The 14,157-nt window shown below is 43.3% G+C and overlaps 1 protein-coding gene across 1 annotated transcript in view; it reads right to left on the bottom strand.

The window, feature by feature from the left end:
- FOXP1 (forkhead box P1) overlaps positions 1–14,157 on the bottom strand; it is a 434,070-nt gene that overhangs the window by 61,403 nt on the left and 358,510 nt on the right. The window contains exons 8-10 of the mRNA XM_014946782.1: positions 9,498–9,506; positions 9,127–9,286; positions 2,799–3,003 (exon numbers count right to left, since the gene is read on the bottom strand). Coding sequence (XP_014802268.1) covers positions 2,799–3,003; positions 9,127–9,286; positions 9,498–9,506 — 374 coding nt within the window. The remainder of the gene's footprint in view (positions 1–2,798; positions 3,004–9,126; positions 9,287–9,497; positions 9,507–14,157) is intronic.

Below are 14,157 nucleotides of genomic sequence, written 5' to 3'. Positions count from 1 at the left end.
CTCATCCATAAAAAGGCAAAAGGGGAGGGGGGGGGGGGGGGGGAAAGCAGCTTTACAGCACACCCTAAAAGTTAATGTTACCTGTATATGATTATTTATTGCTGCTGGGCAGTCGTTATGATGTGGCTGTGTCTAACTGTTAGGACACTCACAGCTTTTACTATGTGCTTTTTATTGTTGTTTAAATCTAAATAAATAGCTCTTGGCTGTATCAGACCCAAGCTAACGGCCAGTTGCACGGAAGGTGCAGGAGCGAGAGAAGGGGAAGCCACAACCCAAAAACCCACCCTTTGGATTGGTGTGACAGGAGGAGAAGGGTTGATGTCTCCCTCGTGAACCCCTTCAACAGCCCCATCTGACCTGCACTCAGGCTCGGGACCACCACCACAAGTCCCCCAGTGTACCCAAGCTCAGTCACGTTGAACCAGGTGGGAACAGGAACATGCACAGATTTGTCTCCAACTCTGGCCAAGTCACATTCCCACTAGATCTCGAATTTTTTCTAGTCTAAACCTTTGCAATCAGAAAATGACCAAAACCCTGCTCATGTCTGCACTCGCTCTATTGTAAATACACTGAAGTTTCACCTTCTGTGGGCTTTCAAATATACAACTGACGGTGGAGCAGATTGACTCGTTTCTCACTGCTCCCTCACTACCCCGAGCTCCCTGCCTGTAGATAAATACCTTTTCAGAAAGGAAGCCAGTGCAACACGTCTCAACCAGAGGAGCTTCTGTGTCATATGAAATCCAGGCAGGCACCACGGTGCCTGATGAGACTGCAACAAAACCCTTAAGTGCATCAGTAGGCATTCTTCTGCCTGTAGCCTCCTGCTCTACTTATGGATAAAGATGTAATTCAATCACTGCAGCAAATGGATGGCGTAAGCCTTCCATGCACCAAACAGAGACAAGAGAAAGCAAAGTCCGTAGCTCTCTTATTTGTATGCCTAAATATACCTATCTTTGTATTTTGATATTGTAGAAAACTCCACAGACATGTAAGGAAAGTATTACGGCAAGCTTTAACAACGCAGCTATCGATTCAGCCACTAAAGATTTCAATAAAGTTTTCTAACCTATAAAGTCTCAAACGACACCATGGCATGTTTATGCCTTCCTAATTAACTTATTTGGAACTTTACTCATGAAAGCATAAGTATCGCCTTGGTTCTGGATCCCAATTGCCTCCAGGCCACAATTCCAGGACTCAGACACAGATTTGGCAGTACACACAGAGAAAACCCTTACTTCAGGACAGATTCCCGTGTATTTCCACTGCATTTCCAACTCAGCAGCAATGGAATACTGTTTCCTCGGTGAGATGGCCATTAGCAGCCAGCACGTGCCTCTGCTCACTGAAAGAAGATCCATTTCACTGCCTGGGTTTTTGTTTTATATACTCGGCAAGAAAAACATAGATAAAAAATTTATTGAAAAGTCATAAACCCATCTTGTTCAGCTTTATATGCAGCAAAAAGGGAATTTAATTGTTTAATAAACATCAAATTGTTTTTAGTATCCCGGGTGAGTCTTCATGAAAACCATGTCCTTGACACTTAACATGCATTATAAATGTATAGGCTGGTGTTCCCCCCCATGTCCTTGCAATGGATATAAAATGATACTTTACACACACAGAGCAGTTCCTTCAACAGCGGTGCGCTCTCCTTTAAAAAAATCTATCTATTCCCAACAGCACTATTTTCTTAATATTAGAAAGATATAAGAGGTATTTATATAGCTTCCCTATCAATCTGCTCTCAGACCACCAGAAATATAAACTCCGTGGCTTAAAAATTCCATTATCCTCTTTCTAATGAATGAAAGGAGGACGGAAAGACAAAGCCATCAGTTTCCATAAAATCCAGGCTCTCACTAGTGTCTGCTGTAACATTTCTAGATGGGCAAAGGGACTCTCCTGAATGCAAAGAAGCCCTGTGCCCACGGAGACCCTTCTCCTCCTCCTCCTCCTTCTCCACCAGCAGCGACGGCACCCACGGCCTGAGATTCTGGGACCATCTAAGCTCACCGTAAGGCAAAGTGATGTTGTTAGACACGCCTCAGTGAAATCTGGGGGTGTAAAGAAACAAACCTGCAATAAAGCATCCTCGGGAATAAAGCGGAGCCCGCGCCGAGAAGCACGTCAACAGACAACCCCTGATTTAAGCCATTTCTTTTCACAATGCACACCTAGCAAGTATAAATTAACTCACACTTTTAAAAGCCAAACAACACCAGCTAGCTAATTTTATCAGCACTTTAAAAAAAAAAAAATCCGCTTTGTTTTAGAGCAACCTGGTGAACTCGAGCCTACCCTGCCTTGTGAAAGCAGGTAAATACAGAGTAAAAAAAGGCAAACGTGTTAGATGAGATGGGACACTGAAATTTGGCAGGAAAACGGGCAGTAAAACAGCCTGTACTGACCAACAGATTTTTTTTTTTTCTCCCTTCCAGCCTGGAAACCCGAAGAACATCAAGAGTCACACCACCTGGGCTGCAAAACTCAAAGAAACCAGCTCACGCTCTTCACACTTCTCCCAATCTGCTTATCCAATGCACTTCTAATTAGCTAATTGTGCCCGCATTGATCCAATTAACAAGCCATAAAGATCTGAACAAAAGGAGCGTATCCTGCCCAGTGGAGACTCTATTCAACCACGCCAAAACCAGACGGGGAGCAAGACGTGGAGGACAAAACCCAGGCCAAGGCTGTTGGCCACCGCTCCCAACCCTCTCTCCATCCTTGGGGAATGCTGGTGGGAGAAGCTGAAGGGTGGAAACCCCACCGGCACCTACCTCTCCCGTTTAGGAGTGTGGACCGATAGCTGTCCGTTAGTTGAGGCGTGCGGGTTGATGATTAAGGAGGTCTTAGACGGGGCAGAGGAGGAGACGCAGGTGGTGGACAGGTCCAGGCTGCTGTGGTTGTTGCTGGCTGCCTCCTCCGCCGTGTGCGAGCTTGTCACTTCCTTCCAGAGCTGCTGCAGTTCTGTTGGAATCATGCCTGAAACAAACAAATTGGATAATTAAATCAATTAACAGCTAATTCGGGCCGTCTTCAAACAGTAATTAAATCAAAGAGTCAGTAAACAAAGCCTAGTGTTAGTTTTGTGTGTGCGTGTGAGGGTATGTGATTTTTGCGCATGTATTTTTTCTATTTAATACCTAAAAGCTCCGAGCGAACACCGCGCGTCCCCGCCACGTTCCCTGGCGTGTGACACCTGCAACACCTACGTAATGTAAAACCCAGGGGCTGGGGGGTCCACACAACACGTCACCCACCCCAAACTCCACCGTCGTTATAACTATTTTTCGTAATTAAAATTACAGAGGGCCCATTCCCCAAGAACCTACTCGGGCAGAAATCACCCCGAGCTCACAGCACGATGGGAAGCAAAGGTGGCCGAGGGCTACTCTGCAGTAGGCTTGAGAAATTACATTTCTTTTTCCCTTTTTTTTTCCCTTTTCTATTTTTTTTTTAAGGAAAGTGAATACTTTCTAACCTGTTTTTAAAAGAAACGAAGGTCTTGGGAAAAAAAAAAAAACAAATCTCAGCTTTATTATTATGACAACACGAACCACAATATGACTAATTTTGTGCTTAAGTTTTAAATGATGACAAATAGCTTTGTTATTAAATACAGTTTTTATTAATCACTTTTAGACATAAATTATGAATTCATATTGTCTTCCTGAAATGCTTTTCAAATTTTAACAGTCAAATTGATTATACTATGATTATTTCATTAACACACCTATCTTTCTCATTAATTTTGGTTTCTTGAACTGCTCACTTAATTGATGGATGTGTCTACTGAAAAACTGTGTAACTTTCTATACAAGTAACACTATTATTACTGTCATTTCTTAGATCGTTGCTAATGAGCCATTCAAAAGTAAAACGAAAACATAAAATAAGCTTCAAGAAATAATAATTTGGAAAAAAAAAAACAACAAAAAAACAATATAAATTTTTTTAATTGTGCCAAAATGGACAATAGGCTTAGGACAGAGAATTCCACGAATGAGGCAAGTGAAAAGTTTGCAAACTCCAGTGGGCGAAAGCGCAGGCAGCGTGACAGGGGCTCGCGCTGAGATCACGCTTTTGGATAAGGCTCCTGTTTGTGACATGATCAAACAAGTCAAGTTTCTGCCAGGGAAGGCCCTTTCAGTGCTCCCTCCGAGGAGGCCATGGGAAAAAATTAGCAGTAGAGACGCGTCACTTCAAATATTCAGGGGGAAAAAAAAAAAATATAATAAAATAATTAATAAAAGCCAGCGTCTGTGTGTTTTTAAAGAGGTTTCTCATCACTGCGCTCCCAGATCATCACTGGGATGATGGTTCATTGTTTGGGGGGATCGGAGCACCCGAGATATCCTAAGGAAACCTGCCATTTTCTGAGTGCAGAGCAGCAGCTCACACAGGCATCTGCCTCACCCAACCTGAGGTATTGAAATAAAAAAAATAAAAAAAAAAAAATAAAAAAAAAGAAGGCAGTATGCATTATATTCATTTGAAACACATAATAAAAAATGCCAAGGTCTAAATTTAATTTATTTTTGTCATTTAGAATACAATGGATAGATAATCATCTCAACGTGATCAGCCAAACATCTTTACTTTGCTAAACTGTTAAAGATTTTAATTATGCTAGCTTTGGAGAGCACTGGTCTAATGAGGCGATAGACTCCAGAGAATCTAAGTGGTTAAGAACTGTGAAATGAGTCTGATAGGATTTTTTTATATTCACCGTGGATCGTTTGCATATCAAAGAGGAGTAAATTATTGCACGACAGACCAATAACCTTCCCCGCCAATCCCAGAGTAGCATTAACAAAAACAGTTGGTCTCCGGTAACGGTTCACTACAAAAAAATGCTAAAATCCTTAAGTATCTGCAATTAATATATATTAGGAAAGAAGCTTCAATTTATACATTAAGTGATCAGATATTCTTAGGACACATCCGCTTCTCTAAAGCCACGTCATTCTCCTTTCATCAGACCCAAACGCCAATTATATTTTGATGGATTTTGTCCCAAATGAGCATTTAGTTATTAGACATATTCAATTATTGCTTTTCCCCTGAAATTAAACCCCCGAGCAAATTAAACAAAGAGAAAAAAAGGTCAGTACACAAGCCTGTGTCCTGTTTTCCTGTGGCGGGGGGCTATTATTTTCAAACACCTTGCGAAGTGACAGTGTGGGATGTATTTTTAGCCAACGCTCCTGACAGCGCTGTCTGCGCACGAACAATTACCTGTGAGCGCCGCTGACCCTCACGCCACTGTTTACTCCATTGAAACAATAGTGAATAGACTTGTCTGTTGATGATAACATATTGATATGAGACCATATGAGTCGACACCTATTTTTATTTTCCAGAATAAGCAAATAGGGAAAGAATAACTGGCACTTTTTTTTTTTTTTTTTTCCCCCCCCCCCCTCCAGCTGGAAGGCTTGAATAATATTTCCTATGAAGTTAGTGAGTTTTTCTGTAAATATGTTATGCATCATTTTTCTCATCAAATGTGCAACTCTTGTGTAGTTACAGACTTTCTTTGATTTCTCTCCTTATGAACTGGCCCTTTTTTTTTTTTTTTTTTTGCCACCACTCCCTTATCTGGATTTCTGCAGTGTTTTAATTAAAAGGCAGGCTACCACCCTCTCTCCTCTCCCCGTCTCCCCCTTTCTCCTCTCCCCTTCCCCTCTCCCCCTGGTCACTTCTGCATCTACTAATGCTTTATCCCAAGGAAATGCTTGCAAGTGTTACAGCCCTTAAAATATACACACACAAAATATTTATACCTTGCAGTAGATCCTCTAAAAGTCAAGGGGTTTGCTCTAACTTCCTACACAAGTGTTAATTCCTATTGGCACTAATGACAACTATACCTCATATAAAATAATAAACCACCCAGTTGTGTGGGGGAAAAATGCTGGGAGATAATAAGGAAGATTTCAGGCTGGGCAGCATTAAATTAAAGAGTTAACTGTGATGTCACACACGTCTGCACACAACCCGTTGCTTAAAAATGACCACATCGCTGACATCATTTGATTAATAAATAGAAATTTTTTTTTAAAAAAATCCACTTCTTCCTCCTTCCACGAATTTAGTTCTTTTGGAATAATTCTGGGGAGAACTCCTGACTCGCCTGTCAAAGCCGGCAGCCGAAAGGTGTGCTCATTACTCACCCAGCAAAACGGTTAAATAAAATAATAGAACAAATGGTAAAAGCAAGTCAAATAGATCCACGAACACTCGCAATAAATTATGTAATTTACCATTTAACGGTTTCATTTTAACAGCGAGAGCGAAAATTTTAAGTCAGGTTCCCAGAACTGGGCTGCAATTACCGGAGATGGCTACAGCCGGGATGCGGCTCCCTGCGCCCCCGGAATGGGATGGAGATCCCAAACTGCCACATCTCCAGGAGCCATCAGGAACCCAGATGTCTCAGCCCTATTATTTTCACTTACTGGTGATCTGAAGTGTGATTTGCAGTTTCATTTACTAAAGATCTAGCTCCCGCAGCTCAGAACGCTGCTGAAACGGGGGCTATTTTTAAATTGCTGCTACGTACAGATGTAAAATCTAGATTATAGATGTGTCTAAATACAAAGCAGAAAAGATTACACAAATATAACATTAAAGGATGGGCCGTTTCGTGTAAGACAATAGGCAAGCACTAAAAACTAAAATGAAACTAAAATACAGCTTTAAACAATGTATTAGTTCTAAAAACATAACAAAAAAATCACTTATGAAGTAGCATTCTCTCCTAAGAAACATTTATTACTATTACAGACACTTAAGAATAAAAGCAAAATCCTCTTAACTGAATTCACAGCTACATTTACTGGAGGGATGATTTTTTTTTATATGCACATTTACAGTATTTGTCTCAGTCTTGCAAACTGTTCTGAAAACAAAAGGCCATGATATATGTAATTTTTTTTTTAAATAAGAAGTGTCCATTACCAATTATTTTAAACTATAGCCCTGGCCCTTCATTGCATTTTTCAGGACAACTAGTCCCCTTCATTATGAAAGAAAATGTAGGCGCGGGTTTAAAAAATGTATGTTGTGGGGACAGGTGACAGATTGCCGCTCGCGGAACTCAATTTCCCAACCCCAGGTATCACCGGCTCAAAGACAAACAGAGTTGCTCAACCTCTTTGTGTCCTTGTACCTCCATACCCAGGTGACCATGTTCAAGCAAGCAGAAAGTTGATTTAAACCTCATAATGACATCAGTTTTAAGCCATCGTTCTCTCCGATAAAAAAAAAAGACAGAATGTGGTGCCTCAATTCTCAAGTTACTCTTCTCCTCCCGCCACCCCCGGCTCATCTCCCTGCAAGATCCAGCCCTTTCTGCTCGTCTCCACATCCTCCCCGGCATGCAAGCAGGCACCCCTTTAGGTTTTAAATACCTTCCTTGGCGAGGACTAATAGTTACAGTGCCCTGCTAACCATATCAATCAATGCCAGCCCGGCTGAATTACCTACTGGTGTCTCCGATGTGTTACCGCACAGATTACACTTCATGCATCACCACATTCATTTCTTTCACATTACACATGAGCGTGTCTTGTCACTGCCCAATTGCCCTCCTTTGGACAGCTTAACTGATGTACTATACAATGAACCTTAGCGAGCAAACTTAATAGTATAGGAGCTGTGGGAAAAATTAGAAAGGTTGAAGCTTGAGGCCGGTGGGTGTGTGGGAACTGCCTGGGATGCTTCCAACAATCAATCTGAAGCGTAATTAACGCACGTTACGCCGTTTTGCGAGTATAAATGGCATTTTGTCTACATGGCCTTTTTTCCTGGGCTCGTTTCACACTTTCTCCCCATCACACCGCGCATGGACCCTGCCTGACCAGCCACCACCCCAGGCCTGATCCTGCAGCTCCCAGCCAGGTACCACCTTCCCGCCCATCAATCAGCCTCCGACTCCAGCACAGGAATGGTCTGACCAAGTGTCCAGCTCCAAAAAAAAAAGCTAAACTGAGTCTTGCAGAGGGAGGTGTCAGGTCCCCCAAAGCTTAGCCTCTCAAGACAGGAGTTAGGAACTCAAATATTTTTGAGAGCCTCGCAAAAATAAGCCTAAATAAACCACGCCAGCCACACAGCAGACTCCACTCCCTGCTCCTCTCTCCCTTTATCCATGGAAGTTAATATTCACCAGCCACCTCGCTCTCCTTTGCAACTACACAGAAAAAAAGGAGGGTGAAGAGCAGAAGCAATTTTGTCCCGTCCCTCCCGTTTAACCGAACAAAGCTGGATGTAAACTCATTATATGGTTTAGCAACTAGTAGCAGCCCTGAGGCTGCTTTGAAGAGCCCAAATCACTCAACCTGAGCTGGCTCAAGTTGTTGAGGTAGATGTTTAAATTTATTACGGGGCAAGGGATGGGAAAGGCACGATTATTCAGAAATACCAGCATCATCGTTGAAAGACCTGGTCTTCCCTGAGCCGTGCCAACCTCGAACAGTCTGCCTGAATCACAGCAGCCAGGCTGTTAAAATACCCCCAGGCTTGCAGATAAAACCCAGTTTAAAGAATAAAAATAAATATTCAAGCCGAGGAGGAAAAGAGGGAATAAAACCCCCAGGTTATAATCACTCTCAAAAGTATTATGATTTGAGTAGTTAGTGCTTTCAGTGTATCAATAATATTAAAAAAACAGGGATTTCGGCAAAGCGGTAACTCCTCCGTGCACCAGAAAGGGCCCAAGTAACACACTGAGAAAAGGCAAAGCTGCTCTCACACTACCCTCAGCCACGAACCCAGCACCAAGAACCTGTTGAGATGCCTCCTGGGAAGGATTTCAAGCCCAGATTGGTCCAACCAGCAGCTCCCAGTCCACCAGACTGGCCATAACTGTGCAAACAGCATCCGGACTCCAAAGTGCCTGCCTCCCGCTACCCAGAGCGGTCCACGACTTCAGCATCACCCTTCTCAAAAATAATCTTTATAATGCCCACCCTGCCTGCCAGGATTTTTCTGTGCTTATTCCATGAGCTACGAGATCTCCCTCTCTCTCACTAAGTGACAATTGTGTGTGGGTGTGAGTGCATGCTGTCACTTTGCCTGGCAGGTCCCAAAGCCCTCACCTACCTTGTGCAAGGGGCTGCAAAGGCAGAGTGGGTTGGCCAGGCTGGATGGTCAGCAGCCCCTGACGCTGCAAGGACAGGAGGTGCTGCTGCTGCAACTGCTGCATCTGGAGGAGTTGCTGCTGAAAGGCCAACTGCTGCGTAGCCACCTGCTGTTGCTGGGGCTGGAAAAGAAAAAATAAAATAAAATAACATTTTCAAAGATGCACATCCGTCAATACAGAGCAAAGCGTCAACAGGGAGGATTTCCAGGGCGGTGGGTTGGCCGGGCTGGATGGTCAGCAGCCCCTGACGCTGCAAGGACAGGAGGTGCTGCTGCTGCAACTGCTGCATCTGGAGGAGTTGCTGCTGAAAGGCCAACTGCTGCGTAGCCACCTGCTGTTGCTGGGGCTGGAAAAGAAAAAATAAAATAACATTTTCAAAGATGCACGTCCGTCAATACAGAGCAAAGCGTTAACGGGGAGGATTTCCAGGGCTCCTTCTCTCAACACACTTCAACTTCTGATGGCAGCCAGCTGGTATGAAGGCAAGCTAAGGAGCCCACCACCCCGTATCAAAGACCCCAAGGCTTAGGTGCTGGAGGTAGCCACAGGGCTGCAGTCGATTCCCACCTCCAGTGGTGACTTTCATCCTCCCCAAACCCCTCCTGCCATCCCCATTAAAAATGTACGCAGCGTTCCTGGGTCCACGCCACCACGTCCCCCTGCTCCACGTGGCCCCCTCTTTCACCCCACAAGTGGCCACGTTTCAGGGGTGGGTAAAGCAAACCCTGCTGGCAGTGGGTAAAAGTCCCAGGTGATCCTTGGAGGCAAGAGCAGATGTCTAACGTGAGGATCACACCACAGGATCACATCACACTTCAACGTAGCGAAGAACAGCCCTGCGCTGTGCTCTGCTTGCTCATGCAAGGGTTGCCTCAACTGTGAAGGCAGTAACACTGGCTTAATTTATGGTATTTTTATACTTACTCTCCCCTTATTCATCCATCAAGCCCCACAATACTTTCTGTTACGTTGGGAATTATTCTGTGCTGTATTTAAGGCTGCTACTTCTGCACTTTGAAAATTTTAATTATTCTCACTAGAAAGAAGATGGAGTTGCTTTCCTCCACAGGGATGTGAACCTTGAACCTTCGAGGTGTAAGAGAACATGTTGCTTTTCTCACTACTGTACCCGGAGAAGCTTTTAACTACTCTGTTTATCACTTCTGACATAAATAAATGAGAAAAAATCAGACCTTTGAAGAAGAAAAACTTCATCTAATATTGTTAATTAGCCATGACAAACGATGAAATAACATTGTAAATCTTTCATAGAAACAGCCACTAGATTTTAATTACACACATTCATAATTTAGCAAACAACATCTTACTTGAATGTGAGTGTTTAATATGTACAGTACTCCAGGCTTCAGAGTCCTTAATTTTGCTCAGTTAAGGAAGCCTCTAGGTTTTGCTTCCATGCTCATCTTGTATTTTATTTGCTTTGTTCTTTAAAACCCATGAAAGGCTTTGCATTTTGATAAATATCTTTTTATTTATTGTACAATGACAGGAGGAAAACTTTTGTTGTGTAAAACATCAATACATCATGCCAGTGTTTAGCAGTTCCTTGTGCTAGCCAAAAAAAATTAATGTAGATTTCCTTAGTAATTATCTGAGTGATAGAAAGATAATACAGTGCAGTAGTACAATAAATAGAAGGAAATTATCTAATATCCCTAATCTGCTAGGAATCGTATCAAGGTGGAGGTCTTATACACATTATGGCTAACAATTATGGAAAGAAAATTAACTCTTACAAAACTATGCGCTTTCACAAACAAACCCCAGCCAGATCCCAAGGTTTTTGTCGCCCTTCCTTGGCTCCCAGCCAGAGGATCACTGGCCCCATTCCCTGCTGGTGTCAAACTGGGGGAAACAAACAAGAATAATCCACCGGAGCTGCTGGAGTGGGACTGAAGGACACCAGCCAGGGGGCTGGCCCCCACCTTCTCCTACCACCACGTCCCATCTACCTTAACACCGCAACCAACCGCATACCCACGGCTGTACCGACAGTCTCTCTATTTAACTTATTTATTAAGTCCTCTTATTTCCAAATGAAATGTAGGGCTTCAAGAGCACAGTTAAGGAAATAGGTGTTTAGGTCTTCTGGAACGGGGAGAGTTTTCATTTCTCTGCAACAGCTTGCTCAGGCAGATCCAGTTGTTGCAACTATTTGCAAGAGCACCAGATGAAGGCAAGCCCCAGCAACAGTTATATTCAGAGCTCAAGTGATGTTTGCCTCCATAAATATTCATTTTCTAAATATATATAGTTAATATATACTTATCTATATGAGAAATGGTATTACATAAAAATCTGGTTACAGTAAGCTGTGTTTTACCTGTTTGCCACCTGAGTGTAAAGTTAGCATGTTGGGGTTTTTTTATATAAAAAAAAAAACCCAAAACCTTTATATAAATTAACTGATGCCCGTTTGGTTGTCTTCTCAGCTATCCTAAGAAAAGCTCTTGAACACTCTCTACTTTGAAAAGCCAGGATATAAAAGTATACAAGGCCCATTGTCCAAGAAAGAATTTAAAAGCAAGACACGTTGCCAAACTGCGCTCCCCACCCAGTTACCAAACACAGGATACAAGGCAGTTTGTTTACTTCTCACAATTGAATGCATACAAAAAAGGTCTCGGTGCAGTCCTGTTGTCAGGTCAGTAGTCAGTGTTAAAATGCTGAAATATCCTGATAAAACTTGCATTTTTGATCCCCTCCCTAAAGCTTCTGTCAAAGGTCTGTTTTCCTTTCTTAGGTTACTCCCTACTGCCTAACATAAACTGTCACAACTGCCGGAGGACAAACGGCCCCTTTTGGAAAACAACCAGGGCTGCTGCACTGATTGGGATCCTCCTCTTGATCCCCCCAACTCGCCCTGGGGACCCCCCTTTTGCCAGGTGTTGGGGGGGAGGCAACCCCCAGGAGCGGGGCTGAGATCTCGCCCCAGCCCCGCTGCCTCTGGGGGATCACCCTCTGCTCCGACAGGAGGAAAACCCCCCAAAAAACCTTACTGGGGTTCCCTCTGTCGTCCTCCTTGGGGGTCCCATCCCTGGAATCCGTGGGGCTTGGGAGATTGGTGGGGTTTTTCCTCTTTCCCCAGGGTACAACGGGGCAAGGCACCAGCCAAACGCCTTGGGGGACACGGTAGGTGCTCGTTAGCACCGTGTCACCCCGCGCCGTTGGGTTTTGGTAGGAGAAAGAGGGAAAAAATAAAATAAAAATAAAAGACCACCGCCTGCATGTTAATTTAGCAAAAATAACCTCCTTAAGGCTGGAAAAACAGGGCTGAACAAACCCGCGGTGTGAAACGCACGGCTGAAACCGGCCTCCGCTAAAAACATCCGCAAAAATACCTCCCTAAAACCCCAGAAAAAGGCGAAGAGACTTGGCCCCCTTGTTCTCCGAGCAGCTATGGTGTTAAAATGCTCTTCTTGAAACAGGAAGGAGTCCTTTCTTATTGTTGCTTTCGATAGTGTAATATCAGAAGTGTGGCCACAGTAAATCAGTGTGTTAGATATTGAAATGCCATCACATTGTCTAACTTCCCTTCTCGTCTTTTTTAACACAAAGTATTTTTTTTTTCTTTAAGCTCCAAGCCCTCATCTTTGTGTCTGAGATGCTCTCCTGTCTGACAACAGCAATTTAGAAGAGTTAACTTTTATCGTTCATTCTGCTGTGTAACTTTCCCCTTCAAATTTCTTTATCTGCCCTCTGAGCTCATCTGAACTTTCATGTTCTCCCAGCATGCAGGCTTGCATTCAAAACTATGTCTAATAGACCAAATAAGAGGTTAATAAGAAGTGGCAACAGAAAGAAAAAATACAATCCCTGGTAACTGATAAGAATGACAGTGGCAGCCCTTTATTGTTTGTCTTCAAATATAGAGTTAAAGATCTTTAAAAAACTAAATTTTGACGCCTTTGAAAAGAAAGAAGCACAAAATAACAACAGGGGGTTATTGCCTGCCAGCCACAGGGGAGAAGCTCCATAATTCTTATTCTCCCTTTTGAAGGCTGTTAGAAATCTGATTCAAAAAAGCAACAGCAGAAGGAGAAAGCCTCTTGAGGCTATCGCCATTTCCTGTGATCATGCATAATGCGTTTCAAAAGTGGGTTTTTACCAATTCTGTTGATCAATTGCACCTCCTTCATATTCCCTCTTTTTTCTGCTGTGTTTACATCTGATGTGACTCAATGACAAGCGCTGTCTGAGACTGTGAAACAGACCTGTCATGTTGATTTATGGGCGCATCAAACCACGACTTGTCCAAACTGAAGCTCGCAGTTCATTAATTAGAGAGTTGTGACTTTGAAGTCAGCTTTCAGACTGTGGTTTTTAACATTTGGCTTAATTTATATGCTCTTGAATGTGGATCTCTAAGGAAAAAACTGAAATTCCCTTCTTGTCTTTGAACTTCTTTTGACCGCACAATAATCATTTCTTTGTCCAGAGTGATGCCTGCATCCCAGAGTCATTAACGCGCATTGAACTGCCACTGATGAGTAAGCCCTACTGAATTAGAAAAACAGCCAGCAAAACAAAGCTGAGAGCATTCTGCACAGTGATATCTCACAATTACATGCCTTCCCTCCCTGTGCCATTTCCATTTTAATTACTGTTAGTCCTTTAGATTTACATTTTAGACACTTTTTAATCTGTTCCCTTTTTATTATAGTGGCGCCCGTAAGCGCGCTATGGTTAAGGTTGTGTCAGCGTTTCCATTATAAACCCCCTTATTTTCAGGGGTTTATAACTCAGCTGGAAAAATTCACTCTGGGTTGAAACTTGGCACAGGTGGCACGATTTGCCGAAATTTCGATGGGGGGGGTGGGTACACAGACACAAAATTGGTGTGTGCTTTGAGCAGCCCCACTTGCGAAGCGCCGCTCAGGCGCTGCCACCATGGCAGGACACGGCAGGACACGGCGTGGTGTCTCGTGCCAAGAGGCAGCTTTCGAGGATCTCCCCAAGCCAGCAGTGAT

This window comes from Calidris pugnax, unplaced genomic scaffold (genome assembly GCF_001431845.1).
Source record: "Calidris pugnax isolate Ruff unplaced genomic scaffold, ASM143184v1 scaffold81, whole genome shotgun sequence".
Taxonomy (NCBI): Eukaryota; Metazoa; Chordata; class Aves; order Charadriiformes; family Scolopacidae; genus Calidris; species Calidris pugnax.
This window is presented reverse-complemented; position numbering and strand designations above follow the sequence as displayed.